The sequence below is a fragment of the Lactuca serriola genome, chromosome 9 (assembly GCF_051521515.1).
Source record: "Lactuca serriola cultivar US96UC23 chromosome 9, Lser_US96UC23_V15, whole genome shotgun sequence".
Classification (NCBI taxonomy): domain Eukaryota; kingdom Viridiplantae; phylum Streptophyta; class Magnoliopsida; order Asterales; family Asteraceae; genus Lactuca; species Lactuca serriola.
In genome coordinates, this window is record NC_136416.1 from 74,479,621 (window position 1) to 74,499,423 (window position 19,803).

Sequence of the window (19,803 nt, forward strand, 5' to 3'; positions counted from 1 at the left end):
TACTAAAGGTCCTTTATGTTATTCTAGTTTTAAGAAAGTGACTGATTACATTCCAGAAAATCCTATATTTTATGCTTTACAAATGATAAGTAGTTTTAATCCCATAAAACCGTTCTGTTTAAGTATTATTGTACTCATAATAAAGTTTAACATAATTTTAACTATCCATAAAATTATAAGAAGAATGTTTTCTGTTTTGTTGGTGAAAAGTAGTTTTAATCCCATAAAACCGTTCTGTTTTGTTTGTGGAGAGTGATTAATACAATAATATTTCTTAAAAATAGACTACTGGTAAATAACTACCCTATTATTAAACTGGTTAATTAGGGTTAAAATATGATAAAGTTGTAACCATGCTGATAGACTAGAATAAGCACGACAACCTTCTGGCGTCGAAACTGAATATGTGACATTTGTCACCCCTTGGCCTGCCGGCCAAACTATAGCTAACAGTCGGGATGTGGGATTGTCGGTCCCGTATAGATCTATACACACAATGCCTGCTCTCCCTTCAGGAGACTCTGGTTACAAGAGTGTAACATAACAAGTATATTGCTATGTCCTGAATACGTACCATCACATTTTGGTTTAAGTAAAGATCGAATTATATCATTTTCTTGACAAAGTAGTTTAAACCTCGTATACTTATTTAGAAAATAGGTTTCTTGTTTGTTTCTTAAATTATACCTATTATAATTTATATGTTCTATTTGATTAGCATGATCTCTCATGAATGTACTCCTTTGCTCAGGAGTGATACAAAGGTAATGATATTGACTGAAGTAACCTTCTATATTCATATATGTATAATATATATAATTAAGAAGGAAATGAACTTCGGACAAATAACACAACCTTAAGCCCACATCCAAACAAGGAAAAGGAAATAAGGCAATTCATTAGTCCTAAGCCCTTTAAGTCTTATTTATATATTTATACATATATAAACATGATTTTGACAATTATAAGTTTAAAGAGTTATAAAACATTTAAAAGAGTTTAACAGTATTCTAAAAAGAGTTTATGTGACTTGTAAAAGAGTTTACATGACTTTAAGTCATTATGGAAGTATTTGGTAATCCTTTATTATAAAAATAATAATTAAAAGCATAAGGAAATCTTTTATGTGATTGATATCACATGTAACTATCAACACAATTAGATTGTGTTCAACTTGTATCCCCCCTTAAAGCATTTAAAACTATTTAAAAGGGTAGGTTATAGGGGTATGAAGTTACCTTATGTTGATGATTCGATTGAAGATATGATATAGGATGATAAGTTTCACGAGTGAAGTCCCGAAGCACAAATGAGTCGTAAATGACATATAATGATACATATAGGCATGAAATTAGTTAATCTAATCACAAAGATGTTTAGCAAAAAACCTAGGATGAAAGAATAACTCACCAAAGGAGTGTTTGAAGTAAGTTAGGAGGCTGAAATGGAGTTCACGACCCTATGGAGTGATCACGGCCCAAGAACACTTGAGTGTTATTGGCCCAAACATGATGGGTTCACGGCCCGATGTTCTTGATGAATGAAGAACACCTGAAGATCCTAAGCAAGTTTCTAAGAAGATTCAAAGGTTTTTGAGTGGGTGTTCTTCGTGTTCTTCGCGTTAACTAGAGAAATTAATAGGTTTTAGCCTAATATAAGAAAATTGAAGGATGTTTTTGAAATGATAACAAGATCAAGAAATGATACTTATTAGATCTTATGAAGAACTAGTGATTATCATGTGAATATGATGAGAGAGGATGAGTTTAGCATGTTCTTGAGGAGAGAGGGTGTTCTTGGCTGATGATACTTGAGAGAAAACCTTGATGTTCACGACTAGAAGAAGTAGAAGTGAAGAAATAATGGCTAAAACACACACACACACACACACACACATATATATATATATATATATATATATATATATATATATATATATATATATATATAGCATGAGTTCATGGTCCGAAGACTTCACGGTCCGAAGAGCTCACGGCTGTGAACCCTTGTTTGCGGTCATGAACCTTGTTCATGGTCCGAGGGTTTATGGTTCGGATGAAGTCCTCGGTTCGGATAAGTTGCGAAGGTTCCAGGTTTCAAGATGTTTCACTTTTTAAACAACATTTCCTTCGGTACAAGGTTTATACCCTTAAAACCCATTAATCTAGCCATATGAGTTAATAAAAGTGATGAGTCGAAAGCTCTTTTAAGATCGAATAGATTCTTAACAAGCAAATCAAGAAAACAAATAAAAACGTGAACCCTAATAAATGTAATGCGGATGGACTGGCCCATAACCGAGAATACAATGGACCTAGACAAAAGCCCAATGACGCAACACTTCATAACTCAACAATCTCCCTCTTTGCGTCAATTGAGGTGAGAGATTAATGTGGCACAACCTGAATAGTCTTCTTAACTGTTTTAAACAGCTTCGGTATCATAGCTAGAATAGTACGACGAAAGTTGATATACCTTAGAATCATGTCACTGAAGATCTTCTTTGCAGCATCGTCATTGGATTTACATCTGTTGACGATGTCCAAAATGTGTTCAATAGCGAGAGTGGAAAACAGATGCTTGTTAAACAAAGCGAACGTGCACTTCAATGGAGGAGCCAAACCTCCAACATCTTTCGTAAATATCACTGTTAAATGTTCAATGTTAATCTTTCCCATACTCATCTTGTTCACATCACTAACCTTGCCAATGGGTCTAACAGTGGGCTTCTTCCTTAAAGCACCAGCAATTGCATGATCAAGCTTCACTACTTCATGTATATACGAAACTAACATTCTCTTTATGTGATCAAGAATGGGTTCGTACTTCTGCTCATTTGACAACAAAATGTTAGTCAACAAAATCCAGTTACGAGGGTTGAGATTCGACAAATCAGCAAGAGAAAATTCATGAACTGAATCATCCAAACCACGAGTATCATAGAATTTCACATTGATGAAGTTCCCTGCAACAATTGACTTCAAAACCTTGACTGTGGTAATCTTCTTTGCATTCCGGGTCAAATACTGAGGTTACGAGAAAGCAAGATAGTAATCGATTAGTTCTCTATCAACCTTCGGGTCTGGTGAGGGAATCGAAGCAATTGGATCAAAACAATGAAAAATGAAAGCCCTTCGGGTGATTGGCATATCGAATTACATGTCTTTGGAGTTAACCAAGTCAAAGGAAATGACTGGTTCAAGCCAATGAGTACTTGGGGATTCTATCGCTTCCTTCAGCAAGTTTTCCAATGTCCATAATGGAAAAATAGTTTTACTTCGTTCCAAAATGTCATGGTCATCTTTAGCTTTTCTTTCCCTCTCATCGGTTTCGTGAGTTTACGTTAACGATCCTTTATGATTCACATCTTCTTCTTCTCCACTTTCACTAACAATTCTCTTTCCTCTATCTTAAACAGTAGAACCCAAAGCTTCATTATCCTTCGGTTCTGTGAGGACACTTGGTTTAACTGGAGGAGGTGGAAGATTTTCAGTTGTTGGAGTTTGTTTTGGTGGAGCTTGAGTTGCTTCTCCCCTTGTTTTGGAGGGACATCCGCCTCCGAAACACCCTTGATTCTGTACAGAAGTCCAAGCGCTGGATGCAATTTTTCAGCTAAATGCCTCCTGACGGTGATTGTGAGAACTAGCATGGCATGGGGAACTTTTAAAACATAATAAGCTAGTAGAGTGTGACATCCCCAAAATCTCGGCCAGAAAAGACCGGTTTCATTTATACCTTTTAAACATTTTCAGAGTAAATCCTTTTGATTTTAGAAGAGATGCGGAATTTGTTCCCAAAAACAAAACATGATAAAATAGATTTTTATCAAAACATTTCATGAAGAAATATAATTTCATTTCATAATAAAAAAATAGGATGTCATGTTCCGATACAGACCATAAAGCATAAACGATAGCATTACAAGTCATTCAACAAATATATATATATATATATATATATATATATATATATATATATATATATATATATATATATATATATATATATATATATATATATAGACTTGTAAACAAAACAACTTGATGATTATCCATCTTATGCCCTCGCGCCACTTCCTGTAATACGAAGAAACTGAGTGGGTCAGGCTTGGGAGCCTGGTGAGCATATAGGGTTTTCAACCCACAATAGATAATTAAATTAATTTCATCAACCAACAAAAACCCAATTACCCATTCCCGTTATTCTCACTTTACGTCCCTAAAACAACTAACACAAGGGACCTAGTCTTAGAATATTTCATCGGGGCGACAACACATGCATTTGGGGTTTTCCCGGCAATATGTGTCAAATAAGGCAACCATGGGGAGATGGAGTACAACGAATGAACACCCAAGTTCATTAACACCTACAGGTGGCGAGCCTGCAAGTGTTCCACAAGACTGTCTAGAAAAGTCCGTGGTCGTCATCTAAACTCCGCTAGATGACTGAATCAAAACAACATCGAGGCCTCTCATCTGTTTATCACACATCAACTATCTACCCATGTTCTACCCAACATATTAGTAGATAAAAATATTTATTTTTATACATCGTTTAAAACCATTATAGCATGTTCAATCAATACATATTCCACATAACAGATGAGGCACACACACATAACACGTATTTCATAGAGAATAAATCAGATCTATGAGATAGAAGAAAGTGAATATACATTCACACATATAACAACAAAATATATACACATAGCACGTATTTTATAAAATACTTCATATCTGTGTGTAAGATGAAAGTGACTATAAACTCACTTGATCAGCAGATGATCAGACAGCACTACGACTTGCAGAAGTAGTATACTTTGATAGATCTGGAAGATCTTCACAAAAATTGGACTCCTCGCGGGCAGTGCTTCGGTTCGGGAATAACGCTCTTCGGGATCCTCGGGGCTTCGGATCTTGCTTCGGGGCTCGAGAATGATACCGGGGCTTCGGGGTATGGTTGGCATGCAAATCGAGGCAAAACTAGAGAGAAGAAAGAGTTTGAACAAGAGGAAATGGCTGATCTCGGCTTCTGTTTATAGGCTACTGGGTCTGGGATTACGCTGGGCGTAATTTCCAATTACGCTGGGCGTACTTCGACGCCACTTCATGGGTCATTTGGTGGCACTCGAGTATTGGTCAGGCAACTTGCACCCTTCTGAGTACGCTGGGCGTACTCAAATTACGCTCGGCTTAATTTGACTCGTCAAACTTCTAAATTGCGTAACTTTCGCATACGATCTCCGTTTTCGATGTTCTTTATTTCCACGCATAGGTGAGACTACGCTCTACAACTTTCATTTAGACTCCGTCGGCTAATTTTGACTTTATTTTTATTATTTATTTTTAGTAGGCCTGGACAGGAAAACTTCGTTATAAATTCATAACTTCTTCGTCCGACGTCCGTTCTCGCCTAACTTTTCATCGTTTCGCTACTAACAACGAGATCTTCGATTCTCGTTTAGATTGTTTCGGCTATAAACCGCTCGATCTCAAATCGAGGATTCGAGCTGCATACTGCCAAGTCGAAACTTCAGAAAATCATAACTTCCTCATATGAAGTCAGATTTGGGCGTTCTATATATATATATTCGGAAACCTCGTTTCGGCCACTATAACTTTATGCAAAGATATCGGGCTTCTCTCATACTTTAATTTTGACGCTTATTTTATTCTTAATTAATTAAATTATAATAATTAAGAAAATAAACACATGATTCACATAATTCACATAATACTCAAATATTTCATCATTAATACTTTAAAAGAGTTACATGGGTTAACCTAGACTATTACATCAAGGATAATGCCTAGCCTGGAAACGTGGGCGTTACAATTCTCTCCCCCTTAGGATGATTCCGTCCCCGGAATCACACATCCACAAACAAATGCGGATAGCGATTCAACATGTCACTCTCTGTTTCCCAAGTGAGATTTGGCCCATTCGAATGTTTCCAACGGACAAGCACTAATTTGACCATCTTGCGTCGAAGCTTCTTAGTCTTTCGGTCAACAATTACCTCTGGTTCTACAATTAACCTCTTGTTTTCATCAATTCTCAATTCAGATATTGGAATTATATCAGGAACTTCTCCCGTGAACTTCCTCAAGTAACACACATGGAAAGTGTTATGAATACCACTCAGTTCTTCTGGTAGTTCTAGCTTGTAAGCTTGGTTCCCAATCCTCTGAAGAACTTTAAACGGTCCAATAAACCTTGGACTTAAGTTTCCACTTTTACCATATCTTATAAGTCCCTTCCACGGCGAGACTTTAAGCAAAACCGAATCTCCAACTTCAAAAGTCATCGGCCTTCGCTTCTTGTCAGCATAGCTCTTTTGACGATCCAGAGCTGCTAACATTCTTTCTCTAATTATTTTCAACTTTTCAGCGGTTTGATGGACCATCTTAGGACCCATAAACTGCTTTTTCCTAGCCTCAAGCCAACACGATGGCGTACGATCCTTTTGTCCATACAAAGCTTGATAAGGTTCCATCTTTATGCTCGAGTGGAAACTATTATTGTAGGAAAATTCTACCAAAGGTAAATGTTCATCCCAGTTGCCTAGGAATTCCAAGGTACATGCTCTCAGCATATCTTCAAGTGTTTGTATTGTTCTTTCGCTCTGACCATCAGTCTGTGGATGGTAAGCTGTAGTTAAACACAACTTGGTACCCATTTCCTCTTGTAGACTTTTCCAAAACCTCGAGGTGAACGACTGTCACGATCCGATACAATCGTTAACGGAACAACGTGAAGCCTCACAATGTCCTTCACGTAAGAATTTGCAAGCTTTTCCATAGACCATTTCTCATTGGCTGCTATGAAATGCGCACTCTTAGTGAATCGATCAACGACCACCCAAATCATGTCGTGACCACTTGTCGTTCTGGGTAGTTTAGTGACAAAATCCATCGCAATGTCTTCCCATTTACCCATAGGCACATGTAAAGTTTCTAAACTCCCATATGGTTTCTGATGTTGTGTCTTGACTCTCGCACAAGTCACACACTCGGCCACATACTTTGCATCATCAAGCTTCATCGTCGGCCACCAGTAGTAGGGTTTCAGGTCCCCATACATTTTAGTGTTGCCAGGATGAATCGAGTACATGGTTTTGTTAGCTTCTTCCATCAGAATATTTCTTATCCCTCCGGACTTAGGTACCCAAATCCGACCTTGGAACACCGTCAGTCCATGACCGTTTGTATCAAACACCAACGTTATGCCCAAACGTTCCTCCTTTCGGTCATTCTTCTCAGAAGCTTCCTCTTAAGCTTTCTTTATACTTTCCACAATTGTCAAGACAACTTCTATTCTCAACGCTCTTGGCCTTTTTCCTTCAAGATTGACTTTCCGACTGAGAGCATCAGCAACAACATTTGCTTTACCGGGATGGTAAAGTATCTCACAGTTGTAGTCCTTAAGTAATTCTAGCCAGCGTCGTTGCCTCATATTCAATTCTTTCTGACTAAAGAGATATTGGAGACTCTTATGATCAGTGAAAAGTTTGCACTTCGTGCAATAGAGGTAATGCCTCCATATTTTTAGAGCAAAAACTACCGCTGCCAACTCCAAGTCATGAGTCGAGTAGTTCTTTTCGTGCTCTTTTAGCTGTCGAGATGCATACGCGATCACATTTTCCCTTTGGGTCAAAACACAACCCAACCCAACCCCAGGCGCATTGCTATAAATAGCGAAGTCTTCAACTCCATCGGGTAGAGATAGAATCGGTGCCTCACATAGCCTCTTGTTTAGCTTCTCGAATGCTTCTTTATGCTTATCACTCCAAGCATAAGTAGCTCCTTTGTGGGTCAAAGCTGTTAATGGACTAGTGATCGAAGAAAAGCCTTGGATAAACCTTCGGTAATATCCGGCTAATCCTAAAAAGCTTCCGATCTCCGTGGGACTTTTCGGTTGTTCCCACTTCATCACAGCTTCAATCTTTGCTGGATCAACCATTATCCCTTCTTGGTTGACTACATGACCCAAGAATTGGACTTATCAAATCCAAAAATCACATTTGGAGAACTTTGCATACAACTTCTCCTTCTTCAAGACTTCTAACACTTCTTGCAAGTGTCTGCCATGCTCCTCTTGGATTTCGAGTAAATCAGAATGTCTTCTATGAACACTATCACAGATTTATCAAGGAACGGATTACAAACCCTATTCATTAAATCCATGAACGCTGCTAGAGCATTGGTTAGTCCAAACGACATAACCAAAAAATCGTAGTGTCCATATCACGTTCTGAATGCAGTGTTCTCTATATCCTGCTCTTTCACCTTCAGCTGATGATATCCTGACCTCAGGTCGATCTTTGAAAAATAACTTGAACCTTGAAGTTGATCGAACAGGTCATCAATCCTCGGCAACGGATATCTATTCTTTATTGTTTCCTTGTTCAGCTCTCTGTAATCAATGGACATTCTCATACTTCCATCTTTCTTCTTTACGAATAACACCGGAGCTCCCAAGGGTAATGAACTAGGTCTAATGAAACCTTTGTCCAATAACTCCTGAAGTTGCATCATCAGATCCTTCATCTCCGTTGGTGCTAATCGGTAAGGTGCTTTTGCAATTGTCGTGGCTCCTGGTAACAAGTCACGAAATTCCACTTGTCGATCAGGCGGTAATCCAGGAAGATCCTCGGGAAATACTTCCGGATAATCACACACCACGCGAATATTCTGCATCACCTTCTTTTCCTTCTTAGCATCGATCACGAATGCTAAGTATGATGTGCACCCCTTGGTCAAACACTTTTTGGATTTCAATAGAGAAATGATTCCAGAATTTACTCTGCGTTTATCTCCATACACCATAAACGATTCCTTCCCAGGCGGGTTTACTTTCACTATTTTCTTCTTGCATAAAATCTCGGCATCGTTGGCGCTAAGCCTATCCATTCCCAAAACGATGTCGAAACCATTAAGTTCGATAGGCAATAATTCCTCGTGAAATTTATTCCCATTCAGGTCGATTAAGATGTTTTTCATACGATGGCAAAAAGGTACAAACTTGCCACTAGAAACTTCGACTAATAAAGCATTATCTAGTCTATCAACAGGCAAAGCTAGTTTTCTACCAAACTCATGCGAAATAAAGGAGTAGTTGGCTCCAGAATCAAAAAGAATTTGAGCAGGTAGTTCGTTAACAAGAAAGGTACCTGAAGCGACATCAGCTTCATCTTTCGCAGCCTCAAGTGTCATTTGGAAGGCTCTCGCCTTCGGCATTGGTGGAATGTTGGGCTTCACTGCCTCCTTCTTCTTCGGACAGTCTTTCAAAATGTGCCCCTCCTCATTACAACCAAAACACATCCTTTTTTTGTTCGGACACTCATTGGCAAAATGCCCAATTTTTCCGCACTTGTAGCAGGTTACATCCTCACTACATTTCCCAAAGTGCTTTTTCTTACACATATCACACCATTTCGCTTCGCCTCCCTTTCCTCCAAACTTCTTCAAATTTGACTTCGAAAATTTACTTTTCTTATTGGAGCTTGAAGTTCCTTCAATTTTTCTCTTTTCGCCAACTTCAACCTTGTCGGCGGTCCTTCCCTTGATCATGTCCTCAACAGACTTGGCAGCCTAAATAGCTGCCTCTAGAGTAGGTGCCTGGCGCACTGGCACCGCGTACTCCCATGGAAGTCCTTTTGCGTATCGGTCAACCTTTGTCAGCTCATCTGGAATGATGCGCAAAACAAACTCCATCTTATCGGATGAAAGCGTTTTTGTATTCATCAACTGACATGCTGCCCTTGGTCAATGTCAGAAACTTGTTCTTTAACTCCAACAGATTTTGGGCCGAACAGAACTTGTGCTTGAACTGCACCAAGAATTCTGCTCACGTCAGTTGCAGTGGCTCATTAGGGCTTAAAGTCTTCCCTAGAGTGTTCCACCAATGAACGGCTCCACCTCGGAACTGACGCACTGCATAGATAGTCTGCAACTTACCTCTGCAGCCACAAGTCATGAAGGCTAACTCCATTTCAGAGATCCAATCCATCACTCCGATCGGGTCCTCCTTTCCAGTGAAGGTCGATGGTTTGCAAGTTAGAAAGTCCTTGTACTTGCATCCCATTCCATCATTCCTTCCGTCATGGTTGTTTTGCCTAATTATCGGTGGGTTGGCTTGACCAACAGACCCACTGAAGTTTCCACCTTCCGAGTGCCCTTCATTTTATTCGGGATCTTCCACTTGAATTGACAGTTCTTCATGATTCTGTTGAAGCAACCGCCTATTGTCCTCCATTTGACGATCCAACATCGTTTGAATCATCAATTGTACACCAGCCATTGTTATCGGCTCAGGTGTTGCTGCTACGACAGGTATTTGCTCAATCACTGGTGGTTGATTCCTGTTTTCATCAGCATTTCCAACTCCACTTCTTTTTCTCACCATTTTTGATCTACACACTGAATAAGGTGAAATTAGATCCTTATTCATGATAGATATTCAAATCATCCTTATTACTCCGAAACGTTTACAAGCTAGTTCTAATATCGTAGACGTACGCTTAGAATCCTACACACATAAGGTTTCCAGATCCGGTCGGCAACAGACCATAGATCCGAACAAATAATATCATATATGGAAAACATATAACATTTAGCACATAAAAGCATTTTAGGCAATTTTCCTAAAATAAACTAGTGCTCATGTCTAAAATATCACAGACACACATCTCGAAATTTCACTTAGCATTTTAAGTTTAAGTCTAGAAATCCTACAAATTCGTAGTTCGCTTAAACTAATGCTCTGATACCAACTGTGACATCCCCAAAATCTAGGCCAGAAAAGACCGGTTTCATTTATGCTTTTTAAACATTTTCAGAGTAAATCCTTTTGATTTTAGAAGTGATGCGGAATTTGTTCCCAAAAACAAAACATGATAAAATAGATTTTTATCAAAACATTTCATGAAGAAATATAATTTCATTTCATAATCAAAAACCGGGATGTCATGTTCCGATATAGACCATAAAGCATAAACGATAATATTACAAGTCATTCAACAAATATATACATATACAGACTTCTAAACAAAACAACTTGATGATTATCCATCTTATGCCCTCGCGCCACTTCCTGTAAGACAAAGAAACTGAGTGGGTCAGGCTTGGGAGCTTGGTGAGCATATAGGGTTTTCAACCCACAATAGATAATTAAATTAATTTCATCAACCAACAAAAACCCAATTACCCATTCCCGTTATTATCACTTTACGTCCCTAAAACAACTAACACAAGGGACCTAGTCTTAGAATATTTCATTGGGGTGACAACACATGCATTCGGGGGTTTCCCGACAATATATGTCAAATAAGGAAACCATGGGGGGGATGGAGTACAACGAATGAACACCCAAGTTCATTAACACCTACAGGTGGCGAGCCTGCTAGTGTTCCACAAGACTGTCTAGAAAAGTCTGTGATCGTCATCAAAACTCCACTAGATGACTGAATCAAAACAACATCGAGGCCTCTCATATGTTTATCACAAAAGTTAATGTTATACAAATAATCATTCGAATAGTAGACAAATGTAATACTACAAATAATCATTCCAATAGTAGACAAATGTAAGATTTCAACATTTTTTTATATAATTAACTAAATTATTAGCCAAATTTCCTAAAATACCAACATACTTTTCTATGAAGAGTATTAACACTATTCTTTTCCATCAAAAACTTCAAAACCTGCATAATTAATTTAATGTTTAATCAGCTACAGGTCAATAAGGTAGGTTTAAGCAAAAGAGGTTCATAGTAGTAAGATTTTACTTACCACTGTTGTTAATGACATTGAAAGAAGCAGCCCAACAAACACCCCCTCAGAAGGATTATTACTAAATGAAACCACAAACAAAGTTAAAAAGTCAAGTATTTTGTGACAACCCCGGAACCAGGGGCAAGGCTGTTTTTACCCATGGTATGACCTAATACATGATAATAAAGACTTGTTTAACAAAAAGAAAAATGATTTCTCACGTGACATCACTATTAAGAATTGATGAAAGAGGGTGCTCCACACTGTATTGCCAACAAGCTTGACACCAACACCTAAAAGCTGGAAAAAACAATAACAGAAATAAAAATAAATGTAAGATTTGAGATAACAGATGCATGTGTATGAAAGAACCAATAGATGATAGAATTAGTGAAAAGGAATCAAGGAAACAAGGAGTTAAAGGGTCTTTAAGCATACCATTTGCAAAAATTGGTCAATGTTGATCTTTAACATTCCCTAAAATAGGAAGAACTTGGGAAAGCACACCTTTAAGTCTTGGGTAAACATCAGAGCTTCAAATAAATGATCATAGCACCAAAAGATATTCAGTTTCAGGACTCAGTTTTGAACACATGAAAGAAGACTCATAAGGATGCCAAAGAGTTGGATAGAGGTCTAATCAAATTTACCACATGTCATTTCTCTTCTCTTCTCTTATGTATTATGTAATTTATTGCATGTCTATGGATTCGAAACTTACCACCCTAGCAGCATCATTAATGACAAACCAACCACCATAGGGACAAAAATGCTTGCAACCTGAACCACACAGACACACACACACACACACACATATATATATATATATATATATATATATATATAGTCATAATACGCATAATAAGTGAATTGTCTTTTACCAATTTATGCAATCATCTTTCCCTATTTAACCTATTTATGCAACTTATACACCCATGTTTCATCAGGTTAAACAGGTTGCTGGTAAAACATCGTATGCTTTGGTCCTACAATAAATAATACACCGGTGCATATTTTCTAATAAAGAAACAAATTTGTTGCAGAATCGGGAAGAGGGTGAATGTTGTTTCATAAATATGCATATGCATTTAATCCTTTTAAATATAAACACTCGAACCATAATTCACATGTCTACTTTTACCAATTTATTTTATGCAACATATATGCAGCTGACATGAATGTATTATACAACAAGTTAGGAGTAAAATAAGGGATGGTTGCATATTTAGTATGATAAATAAAGAGATTTGTGGCATAAGGGTGCATAAATAATAAAAAGCAAAAAGGAAGAGGAAAGCTGACTTACATAATCAACAAATTTCTGAATTGGTGCTTTTGACATAATACATAAGAGTGGTCCCGAAGGGATAGCTGGCAGCAAAAAATCTCAGGCAAAAAAAATTCCTGGAGAAAACAATTAGTACCTCAAAAGCAAAGGTTTTATAGGGTTAGGCATGCACCAGCAAGACAGGGACTAAGATTATAAGTGATGTGAATGGGACATAGTAATTAAAGGAATTTTTGTTACCATTGTTCCATGCATAGTGGTTGGGGTAGAGTGTTTTTCTATCACTGTTAACACGGAAGGGTCCAAGTTCTTCCATGGCTCCATATCCAAACAACAAGCATCCTAGCCCAGTAGAATACCTTCATTAATAGTGGTTCTTACTCTAAAGTTTGGTGCATTTGGATGATGATCTTTAGAATCTCCATTCTGATTCATGAATATTTTATGTGATTCAGATTCCAGTGAAGGGAAGAGAGGAGTAGCCGGGGCTGTTAAAAGCCTGAAAAAGATAACATCCAAACTTTACTAAATGTGTAAATGTGATCAGTAACATGTGCCTACAACTCTACAAGGATATAAAACCATAATTTGTACATACTGGTTGCAGAAGGCATACTGATTTTGGTAGAATTTCATGTTCTTGATCCTGTGACATAAAATTTTTTATATAGTTATTTAAATATATGATGATAAATTCGTATACACATGGCCTGGTAAGCTACACAAATCAAAGAAATTCATTAGGGATTTCCTATACTTTTACTCCTGAATTTTAGATGATATATTACAAGATTTATTACTTAAAAGGATAAGAAAAGGTCATAAACTAATAATTTTGAAGCATTAGCAACTGAAGTAATAAAATAATCATCAAATAAATGGAATACCAAGTGACGAGTCAAATTCCTCTTCTGGGTGGTGATTTGGAGTTTATGGATCCTGCAATCTTCCACATGGACAAATCCTAAGAGAGGGGGTCTTGGATATGGTGAAACTAATGCAAGTTTTTGAAAATATATGGATTAGCCATGTTAAAAATCAAAAGTTAAACTAAAAATGTAGATTGGAACAAGCTATATGGACCAAAACTTAGATTTGATTTATATGTGGTTGTGAAGAATCATCAAGGAGTTGATTATATCTCCAATTTCTTATCCAAACCATTATTTATGTAGTCTTTCACTTACTTAATCTAGAAGATTCACGAGCAAAGTTCGATTATCTTTTTCAAACTAACCCAAAAAAAGAACGTCTTTAATCACTTTAGTCAAAACTTCCGAGGTTTGGTCAAATGATGATGCTAGCATACAATTAGCCGATCATTAGGTACAAGGTTGATGAATCACGACCATGTAACCAGAGCGTAACGAGACCTAACCCATTTTTTGATCCATGCTTACAATTAGCCAATCATTAGGGGTTGGCATAGATGCTGAAAGCTCGTAAGAGCTCTGACCTGGATTTATTTCTCCAGTCAATGTTGATCTTCCATGGCGGCATAATTAAAATAATCAAATGTCAACAACGAGCTATCATGAGACCATATACTAAACACCTATATATTTGTTTATGTTCTTTTGTCTGGCAGGACTCTATTTTCTTTCTTCACTTGTAAAAAGGTACCTGTGTCAACTTGATGCACCAAGAGCTGCAGGAAACTTAAACTTCCGGTTGCCAATGGCGAATCGCAGGTTATTTTTATTCCTGATATTGATGTTGCTTAGCTTTCAAACCCTTTTAACTACAGCACATGAAGATCCATCTTACAAGGAAGTACAAGTGGGAGTGCTTCTTGACATGGAATCATGGGTAGGGAAGATCGTTTATGGTTGCATTACCCAGGCTATCTCTGACTTTTACACCGAAAATCCTCACTATAGAACAAGGTTAGTTTTTACGAAGAGGGATACTCAAGGAGAAACACTGCGTGCGTTGTCTGCTGGTATTGTCTTTTTTCGTATATTTGATTCTTAGTTTTTACTTTTGCCCTTTTTATTAAACTTTAGTTTTGAATACTAAGTAATACATTAATCATGCATATTTAGCGCTGGATCTTTTGGAAAATAGTAAAGTGAAAGCGATAATAGGTCCAGAATCAACAGCCCAAGCAAGATTCTTGGAGGTTTTGGGAGACAAAGCCAATTTGCCCATTCTTTCATTTTCAACAACTCCCTTTTTCGAATCAGAATCCTTACTTTCTTCGAATTGCAGAAGATGAAACCACTCAGTTCAAAGGCATTGCTGGCATGGTTGAATCATTTGAGGCCAAGAATGTGATTGTTATCTGTGAGGACACTACAGATGGAAGAGAAATGGCTGCTTATATGTTTAGTGCATTTCAAGAGAAACGCATACAAGTTAAGCATACTAGCCTAATTTCGACCTCTGCCAGCAAAGAACAAGTCGAGGAAGACCTTCACAAGCTTCAAACCATGGAAACCATGGTGTTTGTCGTCCACACACAGCCTTCTCTAACAGCCCATCTTTTTTCCAGGGCAAAAGAGTTGGGCATGATGGGTGAAGGATACATGTGGATCATAACAAGTAAGACTACCAACTTGTTGAATTCCATGGATGCTGAAGCAATCAAATCGATGCAGGGGGCTGTGGGTTTCAGATCGTATTTTCCAGCATCAAGAAAGCTTTACAACTTTGCTTCAAAATGGAGGGAGGAACATTATGCTTTAAACCCTTTTAAGGAGTTTAAGGAGGTAGATTCTTATGGGATATGGGCATATGATGCAGTTTACGCGCTAGCCACTGCTGTCGAGTGGGTAAAAACTAATGAATTTGTTTCGAAATAGTTGGATATCGTTGGCACATCACTTTTGGATGAGATGTTAAGACTCAACTTCCAAAGTTTAGGTGGTGAATTCAAGCTTCTGAATGGGAGAACCATCTCCAAAGCCATGGAAGTTGTAAATGTGATTGGTAAGGGTGATAGGAGGGTTGGATTCTGGATGATGGCTAATGGTGGTGAGTTTGTGAAGGAAATTGGAAAATCAAATTCTTTTTCTAATCATGGCCTGGAAAGTATCATATGGCCGGGCGGGTCTGAAACTTCACCAAAGTAATGTAAGTTTCAAGCACACACTAAGTTCGACCATGGCAAATTTCAAGCAATTCAAAATAACCCACTTCAAGTAAGATCAGATTAGTAAGTTTATTCAGTGATACGAACACATATAAACCAAGATCAGATCTATAAGAACGCTCCACTGATCTACTCAAATAGTAGACATCGAAGTCAAAGGATAGTTTTTAAAAATTATTAAACAGGGCAATCTCTGATCATAATCCTTTTCATCCATGGTAAGCTATAGTAAGGTTATAAAGCATAAATAAAGAGAAATTTACCTTGCATAGAAGGTCTAGGGCAAACAAAGCCATCATTCACTAGAGAAATATTTGAAGGCATAGGAACAGCGGGCGAGTCGACTCCGAACTGCGTACCCACAAAATCAACCTCAACTGACATCTGATTCACATCTCCAGTAGTTTCAATAGCAGTCTTGAGATCAGCACTTGGAAATCCAGCAAAAACGGTGCCGTTTCCAACCGGACCCGGAAAAGTAGCAGACCCATAAGCAATTATAGCATTAGAAGCAGATACCAAGTACTCATCATGCTGAAGACGCAATGATAATAGTTGACATGAAGTTGGATTTCAGACCATCGATATGCTGAAAAAGTGAAAAAGGAAATATTAAGCGGCTATGGAAGGGATAGAGGAGAGAGAATGAAGAAGATTTTGGGTTTTTGCTTCGTGATGATTCGAATATTTTATGGATTGAGCACCACCTGTAAGAAAATTAGGCGGGATTTTGCAAATTAGTTCCATGAACCAAGAGCTGGATTAAGAGGGGAAGAAGCAGAGGGATAGAGATGATGAATTCGAGATTGAGATGATGAATTCGAGAGATGGAGATGAAGAAGCCCTTTTTCTCCTCACACTGTTTTCTAATTTCACTACTAGAAAACAGCCTGATGCTTAGGGCAGGGAGGGATAGAGATGATGAATTCGAGATGGAGATGAATTCGAGAGGTGGTGCTCATTGTTTGCGTTTTTTCTCGTCACACTGTTGGCGAGTATTCTCAATAATAGCAGAGAGATGAAGAAGGTGAAATTACAGCAACGATGAAGTAGATGAATGGAAATCAGAAGCCCTTTTTCTTGATTGAGATGATGAATTCGAGAGATGGAGATGAAATCATAACCTTCGATCTTTAATTGAGAAGTTGCACAACAGTGTGAGGAGAATGAAAGATGCGTGAAAATGCTTAGGGCGGGGAGGGTAGCGGGCTTTTCTAATTTTTTGGCTTTTCTTTTCCCGCTTGTAACTAAGGAACACGCGTTCATTAAAATTATAAAACGACACATATAGAGGGCGCACATTTAAGGTACATCGCCCTCCGTGTTTTTATTTTTTTTTCTTTTGACACTAATTTAAAGGCATGCAATAATGCGTGACCTAAATCCTTAAATTTTCTGAAGAGATGACACTTTTTTAATGTCACTCTCGTTTGCGTAACATATATTAATGAGTGTCGTAATTTGCGCGTCGTAAAAGGCTATTTTTCTAGTAGTGCGGACTCCTCACGGGTAGTGCTTCGGCTCAGGAATAACACTCTTTGGGATCCTCGGGGCTTCGGATTTTGCTTCGGGGCTCGGGAATGATATCGGGGCTTCGGGGTATGATTGGCACGCAAATCGAGGCAAAAAATAGAGAGAGAAAGAGTTTGAACAAGAGAAAATGGCTGATCTCGGTTTCTATTTATAGGCTGTTGGGTGTAACACGGAAAATTTCAAAACAATTTTTCATTTAAAAATAGTCGTTTAATTGTTAAAATACTTTGCTTAAAATCTCATTCATAATCGAATTACAAAACATAACTCCATTTTCACTTACATAATAAACCAGGATCCTCAAAACATGACTCTTTCTCTAGTGTGTACAATCAAGCCGGTGCCGTCCCGTGATCCTGTGAGAAACCTGAAACACATAACACAAAACACTGTAAGCATGAAGCTTAGTGAGTTCCCCAAACTACCACATACAACACACATTAGCCACTCGAGGCTATAACTCTGTTTGACCCTCTGGTCAATGTGTCTCAGTGAGACCCTCTAGTCCCACAACTCTGTGGACCCTGTGGTCCTAAGCTCGTTGGACCCTCCGGTCCGGTCTGCTTGAGCCTTCCGGCTTATGAATCGTTGGACCCTCCGGTCCGGTCTACAAACTCCGCATAGCATAAATCACAAAGACATAATGCATAGCATGTCACATACAATAGGATAACACAATACTCAATGTAAGCACGTACGACCTTCCGGTCACACATAACTACCACTCAAGGTAACGTAGAGTGAGAAGACTCACCTCGCGTATCTTGATAACTCGTAAATCCCGGAAATCATTCGCGCTTGATCCCCCGAGCTATAATCCTCCTATAACACAATATATCTCTAATTAACACTTTCACAACTAGGGTTGACTACCCCTATCAAGTCAACACTGGTCAACTCTTGCTCAACGGTCAACTTTGACCGGACTCGACGAGTGCACAAGAGCGACTCGGCGAGTCTATACGTGTTCACTGACTCCCTAGGATCCTCTCTTGACACGTCGAGTACTTCCCTGACTTGACGAGTTCCACCTGGCATGAATCGCGGGGCCACCACGACTTAAATCGCCGAGTCTCAAGGACAACTCGGTGAGTTCCAGCTTGACTCAGTCCACCTGAACCTACCCTGGCTCCCCCTGACTCACTGAGTCAATCCCTTTACTCGGCAAGACCACTCGCTGAGTGGTTCTAGGAAATCTTCATGCTACTCGCCGAGTCTGTTCTTCAGACTCGGCGAGTCCATGCCATGCATCAACTCAAACTCCCTCCTAAGGTTAGATCCGTCCCAAGGAATCATAGATCCAGTCCTTCCAAGTTCATTCATCACGTAAAGTCACTATCTTGGATACCATGCGACGCCTACAAGGCTTCTTTTGGTGAAATGACATCTAAAATGGTAACCTAAGTCCACAACTAAAAAGGAAAGGCATAAAGCAGAGCATTTGGGACTCTCTGGACCTACTAACGTCCAAGCTCCTGAACTCTCCTAGCTTGGCCTTCCTCTTCCCTTCTTGCTAACACACACAAGGATGGTGGACAATGGCCTCTTTTCTCACTCACAAGGACTCTCAGATGCTCTGGTACTCTCAAGGTCGAAGGTAGCCGCAATGAAGGGCTATAAGGTCCTTTAAATAGGTCTCAGAGCCGGGAAATTAGGGTTTCATTAAACAGCGTGGAGTCGCCGAGTCCGGACGCGAACCCACGTCCAAATCCGCGATCATACTCGTCGAGTCTAGGCTCAAACTCGCCGAGTCTCCTCACGAATGACCGAAAATAAATAATTGAATAATACATGGGAATCCGGGCTGTTACAATTCTCCCCCACTAGAACTAGACTTCGCCCTCGAAGTCTCGCTCTGCAAATAACTCCGGATGCTGCTCATGCATCTCACGCTCCGGTTCCCAAGTCATCTCGGACCCCTTCCAATGTTGCCACTGAACTAAAACCAAGGGTACCTCCTTGTTTCGCAGAACCTTGACCTTCAGATCTCTGATTGCCACTGGTCTCTCAACATAAATCAGGCTCGCATCCACCTGAATATCCTCTAATGGAACCACTACCGACTCATCGGCTATACATTTCCTCAGTTGCGACACATGAAAAGTGTCGTGA

General features: G+C 38.8%; 1 protein-coding gene across 1 annotated transcript; it reads left to right on the forward strand.

Annotated features, from left to right (window-relative positions):
• Window positions 1–14,741: 14,741 nt before the first annotated feature.
• LOC145075842 (glutamate receptor 1.2-like) lies at window positions 14,742–16,138 on the forward strand. Its single transcript, XM_079021936.1, has 4 exons — window positions 14,742–15,006; window positions 15,110–15,186; window positions 15,251–15,775; window positions 15,869–16,138. Exons 1-4 carry the CDS (start codon window positions 14,742–14,744, stop codon window positions 16,136–16,138), a joined length of 1,137 nt encoding a protein of 378 aa, XP_078878062.1.
• Window positions 16,139–19,803: the final 3,665 nt, after the last annotated feature.

Excerpts from the sequence above, each read along its gene's own strand:
- LOC145075842 (XM_079021936.1), top strand. The coding sequence starts at position 14,742 with ATGGCGAATCGCAGGTTATTTTTATTCCTGATATTGATGTTGCTTAGC. Across the intron at positions 15,187-15,250 it reads CCCAAGCAAGATTCTTGGAG|AATCCTTACTTTCTTCGAAT; the intron begins GTTTTGGGAGAC and ends TTTTCGAATCAG. Across the intron at positions 15,776-15,868 it reads CTTTTAAGGAGTTTAAGGAG|TTGGATATCGTTGGCACATC; the intron begins GTAGATTCTTAT and ends GTTTCGAAATAG.